Below are 22,602 nucleotides of genomic sequence, written 5' to 3'. Positions count from 1 at the left end.
GGGGTCCACAGCCCCCTCCTCACCTGGCAAACCAGGTGGGGGAGACAGTTTAGTCGCCGACTATCCTATCGGAACCCAGCACCACCGTGTCACTAATGTTTTCAACGATTTAATAATAATAATAATAATACTAATATTGTACCGAGGTACAGCATAAAGCTTGTGTTGCGGGCCAGCCAGTCAGCGGAAAGACGGCACATGATTACAATCGAGCCGTCCAGGGTGAACAGATACACGATGCAGGGAAAAACGTGAATAACGTTTGTGCAAGATAAAGTCAGTAAAGTCCGATCGAAGATAGTCCGTGGGATTCCCATGATGTGGAAACGCACACCAATCGGAATCAGTGACAGTTTCTTCCCAGCTGTTATCAGGCAACTGAATCATCCTACCACAACCAGAGAGCTGACCTGAACCTACTCTCTACCTCATTGGTGACCCTCGGACTATCCTTGTTTAAGAAAGAACTGCAGATGCTGGAAAATTCGAAGGCAGACAAAAATGCTGGAGACACTGACTCAGCGGGTGAGGCAGCATCTATGGAGTGAAGGAATAGGGGCCTTTTCGGGTCGTGACCCTTCTTCAGACTCTATTCCTTCGCTCCATAGATGCTGCTTCACCCGCTGAGTTTCTCCAGTATTTTTGTCTACCTTCAATTTTTCCAGCATCTGTAGTTCTTTCTTAAACATTTCTTCAATTAGCTTGGGCAGTTTACAGCCCAGTGCTGTGAATATTAATTTCTCTCACCAGGTAGCCCCGGCATTGCCTCTCTCTCTATCCCTCCCCCACCCAAGTCACACCAGCTTCTCGTTTTCACCCGACAAACAGTTGACAATGGCCTGCTTCTTTTATCATCGTAACCTTTTTGCACATCTTTGTTCTTTATCTCTCCATGTCACTGTCTATATATCTCTCCATTCCCTTATCGCTAGTCAGTCTGAAGAAGGGTCTCGACCCGAAACATCGCCTGTTCCTTCCCTCCATAGATGCTGCCTCACCCGTTGAGCTCCTCCAGCATTTTTCTGTCTACCTTCGATTTTACTAGCATCTGCGGTTCTTTCTTAAACAAAGTATCGCTTGATATTCGCCATCAACATCTCCCCTGCTGCGGGACATATGTGTTGAACAGTCAACAGATGGAATCAAGATGGAGATGGAAGGGACTGCAGATGCTGGGATCTGGTGCAGAACACAGTGCTATAGACAATAGACAATAGGTGCAAGAACAGGCCATTCGGCCCTTCGAGCCAGCACCGCCATTCAATGTGATCATAGCTGATCATCCACACACTCACCGTGAAAAAGTATTTCCTCATCTCCACTCTAAATGGCTTACCACTTATTCTTAACCTCTGGCCCCTGGTTCTGGACTCTCCCAATATTGGGAACATGATGCACGAAATGGAACATATCGCAAGTGGCACGAAGTACAAAAGTTGTAAAGTTTTGAGGCAAAATGACAGGTTGTTTTTTAAATGTGCTATAGAAATAAAAGTGACTTGACTTGACTTGACGAGGTATTTAAGAGACATTTGGATAGGCATGTGGACGTTCAGAGATCTGAAGGAGAGCGTTATGTTCAGGTGGATAAGAGTTGGTCTTGGCATTATTTTTCAGCACTGACATTGTGGGCTGAAGGGCCTGTTCCTGCGTTGTTCCTCTTATGAACTTATACACCTCTATAAGATCATGCCTCATCCTCCTGCACGTCAAGGAATAATGTCCTAGCCTTCGAGCTGCCAGAGGAGGTAGTTTAGACATGGACAGGACAGATTTAGCAGGGATATGTGGGCCAAATGCAGGCAGGGGGGGGGGGACTAGTGTAGATGGGACACATCGGTCAGCATGGGCGAGTTGGGCCGAAGGGCCTGTTTCCGCACTGCGTGACTCTCCCTATAGCTCAGGCCCTCAAGTCTGGGCAACATCCACATCCACGTGAAAAAAAACAGGAAGAATGGAGAAGGAGTGTCCAGGGTACATGATGGAACCTGGGTCCTGGGCTCTACCACCTTGCCACCCTGCAAGTGTTGGAACCTGGGTCCTGGGCTCTACCACCTTGCCACCCTGCAAGTGCGCAGCGGGCAATGTTTTATACGCAGCGAGAGCTTCCGTCTCCACCTCCCTTTCGCTCAATCAGTTCCAGACCTCCGTCCTTCCTAAAGCGGAATAATATCTTCTCAAATCCTTTCCTAATCCTTCATCCAATTAGTGTAAATCTCTGCCCCCCCCCCCCTCCAGTTACGACTCTCTCTCTCTCTCTCTCTCTCTCTGCCAAGAGAAATAACTCTCTCTCTCCCTCTCTGTTTACCCTGGTCCAGGCCGCCTCATGAGTTTAATGAACAAAAACATTTTCTACTATTTCAAAAGCCTTTGTACAAAAGCTAAGTGAGCAATGGTGGTGATTACACCAGAGCCACATGAAACGATGTTTGTTCGTAGGAAGGGCTACCCGGCCATTAATGGCAATTCCGCAATAAAAACAAATATACTCCCAGGCTGGGTAAATGGAACGTTTCTTTAATCTCCGGGACCTCGCTTTGAAGTCAGGCCACAATGTTGGGACAGATCCTCGTTTTTTAACAGCCCTTCGAGGTGGCACAAGGAGCTGGAAGGGTGTGGAGATCGAACCTTCCTGACTGATGTCGCTTCAAGTATTTTCTCCAGCCGCCGGGCGTTTCTCACCGGGGAATAAAGCGCTCACTGTGTTCCCTCGTTACCCAGTGAAATGTTCACCAGGGTCACGGAGAAACTGACTGCTTGCAGATACCGTCCCCAAACTCAATTCCTTATAAGTTTTAGTTTAGAGATACAGCGCGGTAGCACGACCTTTGGCCCACCGAGCCCGCGCCGACCAGCGATCCCCGCACGTTAACGCTATCCTAAACACACCAGGGACAATTTTTTTTAACACACTTACCAAGCCAATTAACCTACAAACCTGTAGCACTATCCTACGCATCATTTACAATGAACCTACAAACAATAGACAATAGGTGCAGGAGTAGACCATTCGGCCCTTCGAGCCCATTCAAAGTGATCATGGCTGATCAACCCCAATCAGTACCCCGTTCCTGCCTTCTCCCCATAGCCCCTGACTCTGCTATTTTTAAGACCCCTATCTAGCTCTCTCTTGAAAGCATCCAGAGAACCTGCCTCCACCGCCCTCTGAGGCAGAGAATTCCACAGACTCACCACTGTCTGTGAGAAAAAGTGTTTCCTCGTCTCCGTTCTAAATGGCTTACTCCTTATTCTTAAACTGCGGCCCCTGGTTCTGGACTCCCCCAACATCGGGAACATGTTTCCTGCCTCTAGCGTGTCCAAACCCTTAACAATCTTATATGTTTCAATGACAGTTTCTAATGGAGATGAGGGAAAACTTTTTCACACCGAGGGTTGTGAGTGTGTGGAATTCTCTGCCTCAGAAGGCAGTGGAGGCCAATTCTCCAGATACTGTCTCTCTTAGATAGAGCTCTTAAAGATAGCAGAGTCAGGGGAGAAGGCAGGAACTGATTGTGGATGATCAGCCATGATCACATTGAATGGCGGTGCTGGCTCGAAGGGCTGAATGGCCTACTCCTGCACCTACTGTCTATTGTTACACACTCTTTGTTCAACTCTTGGATCAGTGGCGTGCAGCCGCTCAGCGTCTCATCCATCCTCCCTCACTACATTCCATTGCAGGGAATCAGTGGTATTGGGAACGGACATTGTCAAAGAGAGGAGCGAGTCGCTGCATTTTTCCGTCTTCAAGCACAAACTCCGCCTGAACTGACTGGACAAGCCCGCAACTATTCGGCATGTGGGAAGAAATCACAGTCGCCCAGGAAAACCCCACGCGGTCACAGGGAGTACGGACAAACTCCGTACAGACAGCACCCGAGGTCAAGATCGAACCGGGGGCGTCTGGCGCTGGGAAGCAGCAGCCCTCCCACTGCGCCACCATGCCGCCCTGGCTATTCTTCCTCTGATGTTGCTAAAAACTTTGGGAAGCCAAGTTGAACCAGAGAATTGAAGGCTGCGAAAGACGATGCATTTTTTCTTGCTTGTAAATAAATGGTCCCTTTTTTTTACCAGCGGGTGGAAAGGACTACCAGTGGAAAGGAACGATTAGTGGGCAGAGAATCAAGGTGAGAGCAGCAACGTTTAAAGGGGATGTGCAGGGCACGTGTTGTTTCACACAATAGGGTGGTGGGTGCCTGGAACGCCAGCGCTGCCATGGGTGGGGGTGGAGGCAGATAGATACACAGTGGCGTTTAAGAGGCTTCTAGATGGGATATGGACCACGTGCAGGCAGAGAAGATTAGTTTACTCCATGTGTGGAAAGGAACTGCGGATTCAGGTTTATACCGAAGATCGACACAAAGTGTTGGAGTAACTAGGCGGAACTAGGCAGCATCTCTGGAGAGGTGGAATGGGTGACGTTTTTCGGTTCGAGACCTGTCTGAGCCGAAACCTCGCCCATTTCTTCTCTCCAGAGATGCTGACTGGCCCGCTGAGTTACTCCAGCACTTTGCGTTTATCTTTAGTTTACATCACATTCGGCATGGACAATGTGGGCCAAAGGGCCTGGTGCTGAACTGTGCTATTTATGTGTTCTATTTTATTGGGAATATCACACTGTCTAATATTTCCTGTTTTCAATGTTAAAACGGTGGAAGTGCCCTCCACACACAGACTGCAGTGTTTCGAAAGGCAGCTTACCACCGCTTGCTCAATGTGTAGGAAAGATTAGCAACGTTACTCCTGTCTGCCTGCGTTTGGCCCACATCACCCTAAAGGGCCTGTCCCACTTGCTGATTATTTTCGGCGACGGCTGGCGTCATATCAGTGTCGCCAAAAGATTTTGAACATTTCAAAATCCAGCGGCGAGAAAAAAAATGTTGCGACACTTGAAAAAACACAGCGCGTCATACGTCATCACGCCGCGTCACGGCCACAAATTTTTCGGTGATCTGATACGTCAGTCAATGATGCCGGGGGTCGGCGAAACCAAATCGGCAAGTGCGACAGGCCCTTAAACCTTTCCTATCCATGTCCCTGTCTAAGTATCTTTTTAATGTTTCTACAGTCGCTGCCTCAAAAGGTTGTGGGATGCAAAATCTCACATAGCAGAATCATTCATATAGCACGGAAACAGGCCCTTCAGCCCATCTTGCCCACACCGGCCAACATGTCCCATCTACATTAGTCCCATCTACCTGCGTCTGGTCCATATCCCTCCAAACCTGTCCTATCCACGTACCTATCTAAATGTTTCATAAACGTTGCAATAGTACCTGCCTCAACTATCTCCTCTGCCAGCTCGTTCCATGCACCCACCGCCCTCTGAGTGAAAGAATTGCCCCTCAGATTCCTCTTAAAACTTGTTCCTCTCACTGTAAACCCATGACCTCTGGTTCTTGATTCCCCTTCTCTGGGTAAAAGACTCACAGTTTCATACTACTGTTTCCCCTCACGGTTTTATACATTCCTCAGCCTCCTGTGCTCCAAGGAATAAAGTCCTAGCCTGCCAAACCTCCCCCTGCAGCTCAGGCCCTCGAATGCTGGCAACATCATTGCAAATCCTCTCTCCACTCTTCCCAGCTTAATGACCTAAAGCACATTCCTTGTCGTCTTCAGGAAATGATTGTCAGGGTACCTTATCTATTTCTTCCTTGGTTGTCCCCAGAATCACATCCAGGTAATTTGATACTTTGAATTTTGAGTGTTTTGAACTGAAGCCTAAACTCAGGAATTCTTCACCCACTTCTGTGGGAATGTTTAAGAAAGAACTGCGGATGCTAGAAAAATCGAAAAATGCTGGAGCAACTCAGCGGGTGAGGCAGCATCTATGGAGCGATGGAATAGGTGAAGGGTTTTGGGTTGAGACTGATGTGGAGGTGGGGGGGGGGGGGGGAGGAAGAAAGGAAGAGGCGGACACAGTGGGCTGTGGGAGAGCTGGGAAGGGAAGGGGGAGGAGGGGGAGGATAGAGAAAGCAAGGACTACCTGAAATTGGAGAAGTCAATGTTCATACCACTGGGGTGTAAACTGCCCAAACGAAATACGAGGTGCTGCTCCTCCAATTTCCGGTGGGACTCACTCTGGCCATGGAGGAGGCCCAGGACAGAATGGTCGGATTCGGAATGGGAGGGGGAGTTGGAAGTGCTGGGCCACCGGGAGATCAGGTTGGTTAGTGCGAACCGAGCGGAGGTGTTGGGCGAAGCGATCGCCAAACCTACGCTTGGTCTCACCGATGTAGAACAGCTGACACCTAGAGCAGCGGATGCAATAGATGAGGTTTGGAAGAGGTGCAGGTGAACCTCTGCCTAATTAACATCTGTGGGAATAGCTAGTTTAGTATAGTTTAGTTTATTCTCTCGTTACCGAGGCACAGTGAAGAGCTTTTTGTTGCGTGCTAGTCAGTCAGCACAAATACTATACATGATTACAGTCGAACCATCCACAGTGTACAGATACAGAATAAAGGGGATACTGTTTAGTGCAAGATAAAGTCCAGTAAAGTCCGATTAAAGATAGTCCGAGGGTCTTCAATGAGGTAGATTGTAGCTCAGAACCCTCTCTAGATGTTGATAGGATGGTTCAGTTGCCTGATAACAGCTGGGAAGAAACTGTCTCTAAATCTGGAGGTTTTCACACTTTTGTATCTTGCCCGATGGGAGAGGGGAGAAGGGGGAGGGGGGAGGGGAGAGGGGAGAAGGGGGAGTGGTCGCGGTGAGACATTTGGATCCTTAATCTTTCATTCTTTGAGTCTGAAGAGGGGTCTCGACCCAAAACGTCACCTATTCCTTCTCTCCCTAGATGCTGCCTGACCCGCTGAGTTCCTCCAGCATTTTTTGTCTACTTCAGATCCTTAACCTGTTCCCTGCCTTTCTCTATTTGCCTATTGATCATCAATATCTTTCCTTTTTTTGCCTCACTGAAATATATTTAATTTGTACTTTGTCTGTTTCCTGTTGATTCATTTCGTGTTAAGTACAGTCCTGTTTGCCAAGTTTTCACTCCCTTTAATCTAGGCAAGGTCCCTTTTTTAATCTCAGTATAATTAGCTATTTCAAGTTCAGCGCACATGCCTCTTGCTTTTCTTGTTCCTGGCTATTCATACATTGGGCATAATAACACTGTGGTCGCTCTTCCCCAAGTGGTCCCCGGATTTAACATGGCCGGCTTGTTTCCAATGCAAAAAAAAACAGTCAAATAGCTCTTCTTGGCTGCCAAAGTAATGATGTACTGCCATGGAGTCATAGAGTGATACAGCGTGGAAACAGGCCCTTTGGCCCAACTTGCTCACGCCGGCCAACATGTCCCAGCTACACTAGTCCCACCTTTGATCCATATCCTTCCAAACCTGTCCTATCCATGTACCTGTCTAAATGTTTCAAAACGTTGGGATAGTCCCTACCTCAACTACCTCGTTACATACATTCACCTACTCTGGGCAAGAGACTCTGTCAGTCTAAACAAATTTGTTACTCTCAGGGTCTCGACCCGAAACGTCACCCATTCCTTCGTTCCATAGATGCTGACTCACCCGCTGAGTTTCTCCAGCATTTTTGTCCACCAGGTTTCTAAACACGCTAGAATTTAGAAGATTGAGGGGGGATCTTATAGAAACTTACAAAATTCTTAAGGGGTTGGACAGGCTAGATGCAGGAAGATTGTTCCCGATGTTGGGGAAGTCCAGGACAAGGGGTCACAGTTTAATTGATAAGAGGGAAGTCTTTTAGGACCGAGATGAGAAAATCATTTTTTACACAGAGAGTGGTGAATCTGTGGAATTCTCTGCCACAGAAGGTAGTTGAGGCCAGTTCATTGGCTATATTTAAGAGGGAGTTAGATGTGGCCCTTGTGGCGAAAGGGATCAGCCATGATCATATTGAATGGCGGTGCAGGCTCGAAGGGCCGAATGGCCTACTCCTGCACCTATTTTCTATGTTTCTATGTGTTAATTGGCTTGGTATCAATGTAAAAACTACCCCTTGTACGTGTGTGTAGGATGGTGTTAGCGTGCAAGGTCCGGACTCGGTGTGCCGAAAGGCCTGTTTCCGTGCCGTATCTCTAAACTAAACCATCCACAGCTTGGTAAGAGAGGAACCACAGTTCATGGGTTTGGATAGGTCAGTTCTGTACGAGAGAGATAGAGTTACCGACTGCATGGCCAAGTATAAAATTAGGAGACAAACGTCACAGATTAAAATAGGCGTGAACCAGGAACTGGAATTTGAGCGGGGGCAAGACAGGGCTGGTATATTTAGTTACGTAGATGATAAACGTTGAGAGGGGAGTGAAATAATGAGGATAGAGTAGAAAGTGGTACTATAATCAACCCAGGATCGATCCTGACTATGGACGCTGTCTGCACGGAGTTTGCACGTTCTCCCCGTGACCCGCGTGGGCTTTCACTGGCATCTCTGGTTTCTTCCCACACTCCCAACAAAAGACTTACAGGTTTGTGGGTTGACAAAAATGCTGGGGAAACTCAGCGGGTGAGGCAGCATCTATGGAGCGAAGGAATAGGTGACGTTTCGGGTGTCCCAAAACGTCACCTATTCCTTCGCTCCATAGATGCTGCCTCACCCGCTGAGTTTCTCCAGCATTTTTGTCTACCTTCGATTTTTCCAGCATCTGCAGTTCTTTCTTAAAAAGGTTTGTAGGTTAATCGGCTTGGTGTTAAATGTAAATTATCAATTGTAAAATGTGAAGGATGAGAGGGTATCTCATTGAAACGTATGATTGTTAAGGGTTTGGGCACGCTAGAGGCAGGAAACATGTTCCCGATGTTGGGGGAGTCCAGAACCAGGGGCCACAGTTTAAGAATAAGGAGTAAGCCATTTAGAATGGAGACGAGGAAACACTTTTTCTCACAGAGAGTGGTGAGTCTGTGGAATTCTCTGCCTCAGAGGGCGGTGGAGGCCGGTTCTCTGGATGCTTTCAAGAGAGAGCTGGATGGGGCTCTTAAAAATAGCGGAGTCAGGGGATATGGGGAGAAGGCAGGAACGGGGTACTGATTGTGGATGGTCAGCCATGATCACATTGAATGGCGGCGCTGGCTCGAAGGGTCGAATGGCCTACTCCTGCACCTATTGTCTACTGTCCCTGTAGGATAGTGTTGGTTTGCGGGGATCGCTGGTCGGCGTGGACCCGTTTCTGCGCTGTATCTCTAAACTGAATCTAACGGAACAAAACTAAACTCCGAGCAGCGACTCCTCTCGCAGTGGAGGGGCCGCGGGGCAGTCAGCAGAGCGGGGGGTCGTGATGGATACTGCGTGGATCAGAGATGCTGAGAGAACAGATTTCAAATGCCAAGAAACAAGAGAAGGTTTGCGAGCTCTTACCTCTGAGCCAGAGAGAGAGAGAGAGAGAGAGAGAGAGATATCATCCAACTCCCCTGCTGTTTTATTCTATCTCATTTCAATTTCACGAGAGCGGGTGAGCCATGGACTATTTTCAGCATTCTCGGTTCCCAGCATTTTGAACGTTCCAAACTCATGGAACAATGGCTACAAGCCTTGAGAACCAAGCCTTGCAAGGCAGGATTCACAATGGCCCATTCCACATGCTACAGGGCACGGTGGCACAGCGGTAGAGTTGCTGCCTAGCAACACCCGGGACCCGGGTTCCATCCTGATGACGGGTGATGTCTGTTTGGAGTTTGTACGTTCTCCCCGTGACCTGCGTGGCTTTTCTCCGGGAACTCCGGGTTTCCTCCCACACTCCAAAGATGCTCATGTTTTTGTAGGCTAATTGGCTTAGTAAAATTGTAGGTTGTCCCTAGTGTGCAGGATAGTGTTAAGGGCCTGTCCCACTTTCATGACCTAATTCACGACCTCTGCCGAGTTTGCCCTTGACTCATACTCGCAGCATGGTCGTCACGAGGTCGTGATGCCACTCGTAGGTACTCGTGGCATCAAGTAGGTCGGGGCGTTTTTTCAACATGATGAAAAATGTCCACAAGTAAAAAAGGTCGTGAATTAGGTCGTGAAAGTGAGACAGACCCTTTAGAGTGTGATGATTGCTAGTTGGTACAGACTCGATGGGCCGAAGGGCCTGTTTCCACACTATATCTCTAAACTAAACTAACCTGAGCATTTTCCTTCATTAACAATGATCCTTTCTCCTTGAACATTGTCTCCTTTGATCTCTCATTTTCACACCTTGCCCTTCCTTATCTCTCTGTTTACCTCTCCGACTGAGTCTCAGTCTGAGGAATGGTTTCAACCCGAAACGTCACCCATTCCTTTTCGTCAGAGATGCTGCCTGCTCCGCTGAGTTACTCCAGCGTCTTATGTCTATCTCCCTGTAAAGCCCGCACGTCTTCCGAGAGGGGGAGGAAACCGGAGCACCCGGACGGAGAAAACCCACGGAGGTGACGAGGGAGAACGTACAATCTCCATACAGACAGCGGCCGTGGTGAGGATCGAACCCGGGTCTCTGGCGCTGTGAGGCAGCAGTTCTACCCGCTGCGCCACCGTGCCGCCCTTGCCTAGTTTCATGTCTTGATTAGAGAATAAGGAACTCGAATTAGACTGGAAGACTTCATTCACAAAGAAGTTACAACCTGAAGACTTCATTCACAAAGAAGTTACAACCTGAAGACTTTCATTCAAAGGCAACAAATGCTAACCGTTTCATCGACGTGATGCAAAGATGAATTAATTCACGTTAATTTTATCTTATCAAATATTGCAGGTGAGACGGAATGGAATTTAATCTTTAAGGGCTGTGGCCAGTATTTAAGATCTAAATGGATATTTGATCATAAGCGAGGTGATCTGTTCTCCACACTGAATTTGCTTTGATCTATAAGAAGCATTTGATCGTATCTCAGAAGAGGGTGGGAGCCTTAGCATCGGGGTCCCGTAAACACAAACAACGTACCTGGTGCCTGCTAACAGAAGAATCTTTGCATTTTCAAGGCCTTTGGTCAATAGTTCTTTGACTACCTCTTGTATAATCAGCGCTCCCATGAAAGCATAGTCACCTGCAACAAAGAACGAGGAGAGACATTTGTGGTGACTTCGGACAAAGAATGGCTTGGACATAAAACAATATTGCTTGGAACAGAGACATAGAACAAAGAAAGATGCAGCACAAGAAGTGGGGCAGCGGTAGAGTTGCTGCCTTGCAGCCCTTGCTGCGCCGGAGACCCGGGTTCCATCCCGGCTACAGGTGCTGTCTGTACGGAGTTTGTACGTTCCACCCGTGACCTGCGTAGGTTTTCTCCGAAATCTTCGGTTTCTTCCCACGCTCCAAAGACGTGCAGGTTTGTAGGTTCATTGGCTTGATGCAAATGTTAAAAATTGTCTCTCTTGTGGGGGGGATATTGTTAATGTTCAGGGATCGCTGGTTAGCGCAGACACGGTGGGCCGTATCTATAAACTAAACCAAAAACGAAACTAAAAACAGGCCATTTGGCCCACGATGTTTGTGCCGAACACGATACCAAGATATACTGATCTCCTCTGCCTGCTCATGGTCCTTATCTCTTCATTCCCTGCATTCCCATTCCATCCTTTTGCAGTTGTACAGAGCCCTATTGAGACCACACCTGGAGTATTGTGTGCAGTTTTGGTCCCCTAATTTGAGGAAGGACATTCTTGCTATTGAGGGAGTGCAGAGCAGGTTTACAAGGTTAATTCCCGGATTGGCGGGACTATCATATGCTGAGAGAATGGAGCAGCTGGGCTTTGTACACTCTGGAGTTTAGAAGGATGAGAGGGTATCTCATTGAAACATATAAGATTGTTAAGGGTTTGGACACGCTGGAGGCAGGAAACATGTTCCCGATGTTGGGGGAGTCCAGAACCAGGGGCCACAGTTTAAGAATAAGGAGTAAGCCATTTAGAACGGAGACGAGGAAACACTTTTTCTCACAGAGAGTGGTGAGTCTGTGGAATTCTCTGCCTCAGAGGGCGGTGGAGGCAGGTTCTCTGGATGCTTTCAAGAGAGAGCTAGATAGAGCTCTAAAAGATAGCGGAGTCAGGGGATATGGGGAGAAGGCAAGAACGGGGTAGTGATTGTGGATGATTAGCCATGATCACATTGAATGGCGGTGCTGGCTCGAAGGGCCGAATGGCCTACTCCTGCACCTATTGTCTATTGTCTATTGACTATATCCATGTGTATACCTGTGTCCAACAATCACTTGCCAGACATTTCCCCGCCCCAAGCTGTCCCTCCTTATCACAACCAGTCCGATGAAGGGTCCCAACCTGACACCACACCCATCGTTTATCTCCAGAGTTGCTGCCCGACCCGCTGAGTAACTCCATCACTTTGTGTCGATCCTTGGTAAAAACCAGCAGCTGCAGTTCCTTTCTCCGCACAGTGAATTTAGTTCAGTTTACTTCAGATTTCTTCTCTGTGGATTGTCACCTTGTCGTGGTGGAGAAGCTTGTGTGGTCCTGAGATCCTGAGAGCGATGCCGTCTGGAGCTATGCTACTGGTAGGGCCACCCACGGCGGTAAGGTCGAGGGGGAGGTCTCTGACAAAGAGCAATCCAACCAAGACCTCAACGGTGGAAACAGGCAGAGGACGATGGCTGACCTTAGTGGAGCGTCACAACGGCTGGGAAGGCGGATGAGGGCTGCAGCAGAAAAGGGTCTCCGGTCGTCTTGGACTCCATGCCACTGGATCCTGACCCAGATCTGTCAAGGTGGCTGCGGGGGTGTCTCCCCACGTTAAACAAAGTCACGCACAGGCGTCCTCCATATAGGGAATAGCCCCCTGGAGACACCCATGGTCAGCCATGACCGAAAGAGGCCTAAGAAGACTTCAGATTTACAGCACGGAAACAGGCCCTTTGGCCTGCCGGGTCCATGCCCACCGTCGATCATCTGTCCACACTAGTTCTATGTTATCTCACATTTGCATCCATTCCCAAACACTTGGGGCAATTTTACAGAGGTCAATTACCTACGAAACCGCACGTCTTTACTTAGTTTCAGTTTCGTTTCGTTTGTCATTGTCACATGTACCGAGATAAAAGTGAAAAACTATTTTCTCCCGTGCTATCTAGTCTGATTAAAAATAGACCGAGGGTCTCCAATGAGGTAGTTGGTGGTCATTCTCTTACTCCCTTATTTGTTTAATTTAGTTTAGTTTATAGTCACGTGTACCGAGATACAGTGAAAAGCTTTTTTTGTCGTGTGGTATCCAGCCAGTGGAACGCCTGTACATGATTACAATTAAGCCGTCCAAGGTATAGATACAGGATTATGAGAATAACATTTAGTACAAGTCCAGTAAAGTCTGCTTAAAAATAGCACAAGGGTATCCAATGCTGCAGATGGTCCGCTCTCTAGTTGGTGATAGGATGGTTTATGCCCCTGTCCCACTTAGGAAACCTGAACGGAAACCTCTGGAGACTTTGCGCCCCACCCAAGGTTTCCGTGCGGTTCCCGGAGGTTTTAGTCAGTCTCCCTACCTGCTTCCACTACCTGCAACCTCCGGCAACCACCCGCAACCTCCGGGAACCGCACGGAAACCTTGGGTGGGGCGCAAAGTCTCCAGAGGTTTCCGTTCAGGTTTCCTAAGTGGGACAGGGGCATAAGTTGCCTGATAACAGATGGGAAGAGACTGCCCCTGTATCTGTTTTTCAGTTTAGTTTATTGTCACGTGTACCGAGGTGCAGTGAAAAAGCTATTGTTGCGTGCTAACCAGTCAGGGGAAGGACAATACGTTTTCATACTTCCGCAACCTTTTGCCTGAAGGGACGTGAGAGGGAATCGGAGCACCCGGAGGAAACCCACGCGATCACGGGGAGAACCTGCAAACTCCACACAGGCAGCAACCGAGATCAGGATTGAACCAGGGTCTCTGGTGCCGTGAGGCAGCGGCTCTGCATGCTCCCTTACCCTATACATTCATTGAGTGTCTCCAATTAAGATCTGTAGGGGTGGGTACCACTCATAACACCACAGAAACAAGAGGAGGGCTTACTTTTCTCGGTTTTCGGGGACGCCCCACTCCACACGTCACTCGAGCAGTAAGGGATGAAACTGAAATGGAAAAACAGAAGCACAATTATCAAATGCAATCAATGCAGCTCAATGGGGAAGGTATGTCAAGGAATTGTACAGAATAATGGCCTGAAGAAGGGTCCTGACACAAAATGTCGCTTATGCTTTGAAGAAAAGTCCTGTCCCGAAACGTCACCTATAATCTGAAGAAAGGGCCCAACCTGTAATGCCGCCCATCCGTGTTCTCCAGAGCACATGGCACGGGTGGTAGAGTTGCTGCCTCACAGCGCCAGAGACCCGGGTTCGATCCTGACTACGGGTGCTGTCTGTACGGGGTTTGTATGTTCTCCCCGTGACCTGCGTGGGTTTTCTCCGGGTGCTACGGTTTCCTCCCACATTCCAAAAACGTACAGGTTTGTAGGTTTGGTGTAAGCGTAAATTCTCCCACGTGTATGTAGGATAGTGTTTGTGTGCGGGGATCGCTGGACAGGGTGGACTCGGTGGGCCGAGGGGCCTGTTTCTGTGCTGTATCACCAAACTAAACTAAACTAAACTCAACTCAACAAGAGCTACTGTTGGCTGTGAAATGCTCTGGGACGCTCCGAGGCTAAGAAAAGTCTAAGCAACGAGTGTTTGCTTCTATAATAACCTTTGGAGCCCGTCTTGAGTTTCTGCTAGGGTTACAACGTGCCAATACACAGGGCAAGGCCAGAGAGTCAGCACCAGTAAAGGCGTTCTTAAACCTTCCCAGATCACCAAACCCAGAATGAATGGGAGGAAAGGAGTTTGTTTACTTTCAGAACAAGTCTAGGCTGGGAGCTAGAAATGCATCAGTGTCTCTCCGATGTCTAAGTTATTTCACAGCCCCGTCTTCACCACTTACCACCCCCAGAGGAGAAGACACAGCACACCTCCAGATTCAGGGATAGTTTCTTCCCAGCTGGTATCAGGCAACTGAAACCGGAGCACCCGGAGTGAACCGATGCAGGTCACAGGGAGAACGTGCAAACTCCACACAGACAGCACCCGTAGTCAGGATCGAACCTGGGTCTCCGGAGCTGTGAGGCAGCAACTCTACCGCTGCGCCACTTTGTGCCTTCTCTTGCTTTCATTCTTTCACAGTTCTGATAAAGAGCCCCAGACGTGAAGCGCAGTGACTGATTCTCTCTCCACAGATGCTGCCTGACCTGCTAAAGGGTTCTCCCGCATATTCTATTTGCAATGTTTTGATTTTACAGTGGTTTTGCGTTGTTTGATTTGTTTGATATGGCCCAGTGCTTCTTCCTTTTCTATTTCCCTCCCGCCTTATTGAGGTCCTTTTATTGAATCTTATCGAGCTGAACTTACACGATATTAGCATTCCACCAGTAAGGGTTTTCTTCCGGCTGAGAAGACAGCATTCCAGTTCCTGTTGGAAGGATAACCCAAGAGGTCAGGTCCAGAGGTCATCGACTTTGTTAATACAACACAGTTTATCTATCGGGCCTCCTCCAATGACAAACTGGGGCCCAGCGCAAATTGGAGAAACATCACCTCATATTTCTCCTGGACAGCTTAAAAACCAACGGTATGAAAATTTGAGTTCTCTAACTTCAACTTGCATTCCCTCTCTCTCTCTCAGTCCCTTCCCCTCCCGAGTTCTCCCGACTAATTCACCGTCCTCCTGATTAATTTTACTGATTGTGTGCCTCGTTGTCACCTTCCCCTCAGAAGGGTCTCGACCCGAAACGTCACACATTCCTTCTCTCCAGAGATGCTGCCTGACCCGTTAAGTTACTCCAGCACTTTGTGTCTATCTTCGGTCTCTGCATTTCCTCCCTGCACATTTTATCGGAGACATGTTTTATTCTTCCGATTATTTAAAATCTCAGGCTCTCTGATTGTCTGAGACATTTTTTGAGAGCGCAATAGGAATTGCTATCAGGGGCAAGGCCTAATGATCCACTACTTGAGGCCTAGCTGTCTGATGCAGCCCACTCTCCTGTCTGGGGTCACCATGGCAACCAGGCCTCAAGTTCGTTGGAGGCACAAGGCCGCCATTTTTATTTTCACGTTTTTATTGGTTTTCCATAATATAATTCACCGAATGATCACAACCCAAACATACTGTTTAATTTTAATTCTTCACTGATTTTCCTTCATTACTTACCTTTTTCGTTGGCAGTTCCATAAAGGGCCGCTATTGGAAAGAATGAATGAATGATACTCTATACCCACCTGTATCTCGGCACAGTGAAATGCTTTGTTTTGCATACAAGCTGGGTAATACGCAAGTGTCGCCACGTTTTGGTGCCGACAAAGCTGAAAGCTGCCATCAAACACGGCAGCAGCCCCCACTTCCCACAACCCCCCCACCCTAGCCAGCCACCTCCCCCCCCCCCCCCCCACGTTTTGTATCTATCCTCAGCATTACATCCTCGGTTACATTCATGGGGTTGTGAAAGACATTGTACCAGCAGTTTCTAACACCTACACCATCGTAAGTTCATAAGTGATAGGAGCAGAATTAGGCCATTCTGCCCATCAAGTCTACTCCTCCATTCAATCGTGGATGATCTGTCTCTTCCCTCCTAACCCCATACTCCTGCCTTCTCCCCATAACTCCTGACACCCATACTAATCAATAATTTATCTCTGCCTATCTCTTATAGAAACATATAAAACTCTTAAAGGATTGGACAGGCGAGATGCAGGAAAAATGTTCCTGATGTTGGGAGAGTCCAGAACCAGGGGTCACAGTTTATGAATAAGGGGTAGGCCGTTTAGGACTGAGATGAGGAAAAACCTTCCAATCTCTGCCTCAGCCCTCCCTCCCACGTCTATAGACACAAGATGCTGGAGTAACTCAGCGGGTCAAGCAGCATCTCTGGAGAAAAAGAATAGGCGACATTTCAGGCGGGATCGCTTCTTCAAGTCCAACCCAAAAGGTCACCCATTCCTTCTCTCCGCAGATGCTGCCTGACCCACTGAGTTACTCCAGCATATTGTGTCTACCTTCAGTGTAAACCGGCATCTGCATTTCCTTCCCACACACTCTCATAGTCTGACTATCTTCCATTTGCACTCTTAGGACTGATGCAAGGTCTTGACCCAACATGTTGGCCACCCTTTTGCCTCCACAGATGCCGCTTAACCCGTGGAGTTCTTCCAGCGATTTATTTTCTGCCCCTTAGACTTAGATTCATCTATGGGGGCAACATCTTCACAGCGGCTTAAGACCGTACAGATTTTAAACAGTTCACTTCTCATTCTTCTAAAGTCCATTCACTATGGACACAATAGTTCATCTTTGCTCATGACATGCCTCCTCCATCTTAGGAATCAGTTTAGTGAATCTTCTCTGCACTGTTTTCTTGCAGCTTCAAGTCTGTTCCTTCCCAGTTTAGTTTAGTTTATTCTCACGTCCACCGAGGTACAGTGAAAAGCTTTCACAAGATCATAAGGTCAAAAGTGATAAGGGTAGAATTAGGCCATTCGGCCCATCAAGTCTACTCTGCCATTCAATCAAGTCTGATCCACCTCTCCCTCCTAACCCATTCTCCTCCCTTCTCCCCATAACCCCTGACACCCGTACTAATGAAGAATCTTTCTATCTCTGCCATAGAAATATCCACTGACTTGGCCTCCACAGCCTGCTGTGTCAAGGAATTCCACAGATTCACCACCCTCTGACTAAAGAGATTTCTCCTCATCTCCTTCCTAAAAGGTGGCCCTTTAATTCTGAGGCTGTGACCTCTAGTCCTAGACTCTCCCACTAGTGGAAACATCCTCTCCACATCCACAGGTAGACACAGAATGCTGGAGTCACTCAGCGGGTGAGGCAGCATCTCTGGAGAGAAGGAATGGGCGACGTTTCGGGTCGAGACCCGAAACGTCGCCCATTCCTTCTCTCCAGAGATGCTGCCTCACCCGCTGAGTGACTCCAGCATTTTGTGTCTACCTTCAATTTAGACCAGCATCTGCAGTTCTTTCTTACACATTCTCTCCACATCCACTCTATCCAAGCCTTTCATTATTCTGTACGTTTCAACGAGGTTCACCCTCATTCTTCTAAACCCCAGCGAGTACAGGCCCAGTGCCGACAAACGCTCATCATTGTTTAACCTACTCATTCCGGTAGTATGGTGGTGCTGGCTTGTAGGGCCGAATGGCCTACTCCTGCACCTATTGTCTATTGTTCTTTCGTTGCGTGCTATGTCTTCTGTCTTGCACCCTCTTCCAGATATTCCTTTTTATTCTTTCTTCCCACTCTTTCCTTCCCCACTCAAATCGCCATCCCCCCCCGCCTCTGAACTTGCTGAATATAACCTCTCATAGGTTGAAATATAAAAGCTATCTGGAACTGCTGGTACTGATGAAAATGTCCTCAACTTGGTTAGTTTAGAGATACAGCGTGGAAACAGAACCTTCGGCCCACCAAGTCCATGCCTCATTCCTATCCCACGGAAGGTACAGACAGTGGCGGACTGGCCAGGGTGTCAGCTTGCCCGATGGCAAGTGGGCCCCTGATGAAGTGGGCCCCCTTTGTCTCCTGGCAACCAATATTTTTAGACCCAGTCCGCCACTGGGTACAGAAGCTTGACACCGCGCACCACCAGACTCAGGAACAGCTTCTTCCCCTCTGTTGTCAGGCTTCTGAATGGTCCTTCCATAAGCTCGGGGGGGGGGGGGGTACAGTCCGATTCACCTCTACCCCATTGTGGACATTGGACTTTGTCTCTGGAACTGATGTGCTACACTGCTGAGAACTATATTCTGCATTCAGTATCTTCCCCTTTGCTCTACCTATTGTACCTGAGTTTGACCTGATTGTATTGATGCAAGTATTAGTGTTATCGTATCTGAATGGGTAGCATGTTAAACAAAGTTTTTCACTGTACCTCAGTACACATGGCAATAATAACCCTCAAGGATCACTGGTTCACACCAGTTCAGTGTGATCTCACTCCCTACAAGATAGCAGCAATTTACAGAGGCCAATTAACCTACAAGCCCGTACCTCTTTGGGATGTAGGATACAGCGTGGAAACAGGCCATGGGCCACCAGGTCCGCACCAACTAGCGATCACTGCATACACTTGCACTATCCTACACATTAGGGACAAGTTACAAATTTACCAAAGCCCAATTGACCTAGAAACTTGAGATAAGACACAAAATGCTGGAGTAACTCAGTGGATCAGAGCATCTCTGGAGAAAAGGGATAGGTGACGTTTCGGGGTCTGAAGGATGGTCTCGTCCTGAAACGTCACCCATTCCTTTTCTCCAGAGATGTTGTCTGGCCCACTGAGTTACTCCAGCTTTTTGTGTCTATCTTTGGTTTAAACCAGCATCTGCAGTTCCACCGCACACCTAAATAAACATGCACGCCTTTGGAGTGTGAGGTGGGGAACCAGAGCACCCGGAGCAAACCCACGAGTTTTCAGGGAGAACGCGCAAACTCCACACGCGCGCAGACACACACCCACACACCCACACACGGTCGGGATCGAACCGGAGTCTCTGACTACCCGCTGCGCCACTGCGGATTCCCATGTGATTCTGAAGACCTTCTCTATCCACATACGCCGCCTGACATGCTGAGCATTTGCAGCATTTCTGCAGATGGCCAGCGTGAGGCGGTATTTGCTGTTGGGTTGCCGACACACACCTGTTTTACTGTGAGGCCAGTGGGTGGAGCTCATCAGACGGTGCATGGAGTTGTAGCGGCTGTCACAGTTCTCTTTGCTGAAGCAGTACCAACCTCCTGGGAGAGCAGACAAAGAGGCATGGTTAATATGTATCAGTAGGACAACAAGACATTCATAACATATAAACAGGCCCTTCGGCCCAACTTGCCCACACCAGCCAACATGTCCCAGCTACACTAGCCCCATCTGCCTGCATTTGACCCAAATCCTTCTAAACCTGTCCTATCCATGCACCTGACTAACTGTTTCTTAAATGATGGGATAGTCCCTTCCTCGACTACCTCCTCTGGCAGCTTGTTCCATACACCCTCCACCCTCTGTGTGAAAATTTACCTCTCAGATTACTATTAAATCTTTTCCCCTTCACCGTAAACCTATGTTCGTAAGTGAGGGGAGCAGAATAGGCCATTCGGCCCATCACGTCTACTCCGCCCTTCAATCATGGCTGATCTATCTTTCCCTCTTAACCCCATTCTCCACCCTTCACCACATAGCCCCAGACACCCGTACTAATCAAGAATCTATCTACTTCTACCTTAAAACTATCCATTGACTTAGCCTCCCCAGCCTTCTGTGGCAATGAGTTCCATAGATTCACCACCCTCTGACTAAAGAAATTCCTCCTCATCTCCTTTCTCAGGGAACATTTTTTATTTCTGGAGCTATGACCTCTAGTCCTAGACTCTCGAACTAGTGGAAACATCCTCTCCACTAGTTTGGTTTAGTTTTGTTTAGAGATACAGTGCGGAAACAGCCCTTCCGCCCCATCGAGCCCGCACCAACCAGCGATCACCCCGCACACTAACACTATCCAACACACACTAGGAACAATTCACAATTATACCAAGCCAAATAACCTACAAACCCAGGTTCTGTCTATCTGTACTGAGTTTGCTGCACATTCTCCCTGTGACCACGTGGGTTTTCTCCGGGTGCTCTGGTTTCCTCCCACACTCCAAAGACGTGTGGGTTGCAAATTTAATTAACTTCTAGTGTGCACTGTGCAAATCGGCTGTAGAGTGTAAGACAGAGCTATTATATGGGGTGACCGATGGGCCGAAGGGCCTCTTTCCACGCTGTATCTGTAAACCAAAAATCATAATACTTCATCCAGATTCCTTGGAATATCTTGTCCCCGGTTACATTATTTATGGTACTTTCAATGATAATAGCACTTTGATTTTTTTTCCGGGAGACGAGATTAGCGAGGATGACACCAGCAAGGAAATATTTATTTCTTTCTCGGGTTATTCCGAGGACATTCACTGCTGACCGCATTATGCGAGGCAGGTTAGACAGATCGGGCAGACTATGTACACTTCCTCCTTAAAAGGGCATTAGCCAACCCATTGGCGGTTACTATTATTTTTCACGACCATTTGCTGGTTCTGGTTCAGGAATGACATCATGGTTCCGATGCCCAGTCGCAAAACTCGGTTCCGTTTGGTGTCACGTGTGTCGAGGTACAGTGAACAGCTTTCGTCGCTTCCTGATCCTGTTATCAGGCAACTGAACCGTTCTCTCATCAGCTCGACTGAGTGCAGTCCTGGTCTCCCCTCAACTTCGCTGGAGACCTTGGAACTATCTTTAATTGGATACGTGTGGGAAGGAACTGCAGATGCTGGCTGACACTGAAGACAGAGACACCAGATGCTGGAGGAACTCAGCGGGTCGGGCAGCATCTCTGGAGAAAAGGAATCGGTGACGTTTCGGGTCGACAACCATCTTCAGACCTTTGGACTTTATCAAACCTCAATATTATATGTTGTGCCCTTTATCCTTTAACAATGCCCTGTGGACAGATTGTTTGTAACCATGTAGAGTCTTTACTTTGACTGGATAGCACACAAACAAGAGCGTTTCATTGTACCTCTGCTCACATGATAATAAACTAAACTAAACTATAGTCAACTAAGTAAGGAACTGCAGATGCTGGTTGACAAAGGACAATAGACAATAGGTGCCAGCACCAGCACCTTCGAGCCAGCACCGCCATTCAATGTGATCATGGCTGATCATCCACAATCAGTACCCCGTTCCTGCCCTATCTAGCTCTCTCTTGAAAGCATCCAGAGAACCTGCCTCCACCACCCTCTGAGGCAGAGAATTCCACAGACTCGCCACTCTCTGTGAGAAAAAGTGTTTCCTCGTCACTGTTCTAAATGGCTTACTCCTTATTCTTAAACTGTGGCCCCTGGTTCTGGACTCCCCCAACATCGGGAACATGTTTCCTGCCTCTAGCGTGTCCAAACCCTTAACAATCTTATATGTTTCAATGAGATGCCCTCTCATCCTTCTAAACTCCAGAGTGTACAAGCCCAGCTGCTCCATTCTCTCAGCCTATGACAATCCCGCCATCCCTGGAATTAACCTTGTAAACCTACGCTGCACTCCCTCAATAGCAAGAATGTCCTTCCTCCTGAACCGAACCCAATTCACTGTTTCTCTCTCCACAGATGCTGCCTGGCTACCAGAAGATCTACAGCACATTATTTATTTAGTTTAGTTTAATTCAGAGTTTAGAGATATAGCGTGGAAGCAGATCCTTCGGCCCACCAATTCCCTACCGACCAGAGATCACTAGAAAGGCTGGCAGTATCATCAAAGACCCACACCATCCTGGCCACACACTCATCTCCCCGCTACCTTCAGGTAGAAGGTACAGGAGCCTGAAGACTGCAACGTCCAGGTTCAGGAATAGCTACTTCCCCACAGCCATCAGACTATTAAACTCGGCTCAGACAAAACTCTGAACATTAATAGCCCATTATCTGTTTATTTGCACTTTATCAGTTTATCTATTCATGTGTTTATATATTTATACAATGGTATATGGACACACTGATCTGTTCTGTAGTCAATGCCTAATATGTTCTGTTGTGCTGAAGCAAAGCAAGAATGTCATTGTCCTATCAGGGACACAGGACAATAAACTCTCTTGAATCTTGAATCT

At 48.0% G+C, this 22,602-nt stretch overlaps 1 protein-coding gene across 1 annotated transcript in view; it reads right to left on the bottom strand.

The window, feature by feature from the left end:
- The window catches only part of notum (notum, palmitoleoyl-protein carboxylesterase), a 40,927-nt gene that overhangs the window by 13,429 nt on the left and 4,896 nt on the right, over positions 1–22,602 (bottom strand). The window contains exons 3-6 of the mRNA XM_033044221.1: positions 19,610–19,705; positions 15,307–15,367; positions 13,940–13,998; positions 10,877–10,979 (exon numbers count right to left, since the gene is read on the bottom strand). Coding sequence (XP_032900112.1) covers positions 10,877–10,979; positions 13,940–13,998; positions 15,307–15,367; positions 19,610–19,705 — 319 coding nt within the window. The remainder of the gene's footprint in view (positions 1–10,876; positions 10,980–13,939; positions 13,999–15,306; positions 15,368–19,609; positions 19,706–22,602) is intronic.

This window comes from Amblyraja radiata, chromosome 26 (genome assembly GCF_010909765.2).
Source record: "Amblyraja radiata isolate CabotCenter1 chromosome 26, sAmbRad1.1.pri, whole genome shotgun sequence".
Lineage (NCBI taxonomy): Eukaryota > Metazoa > Chordata > Chondrichthyes > Rajiformes > Rajidae > Amblyraja > Amblyraja radiata.
This window is presented reverse-complemented; position numbering and strand designations above follow the sequence as displayed.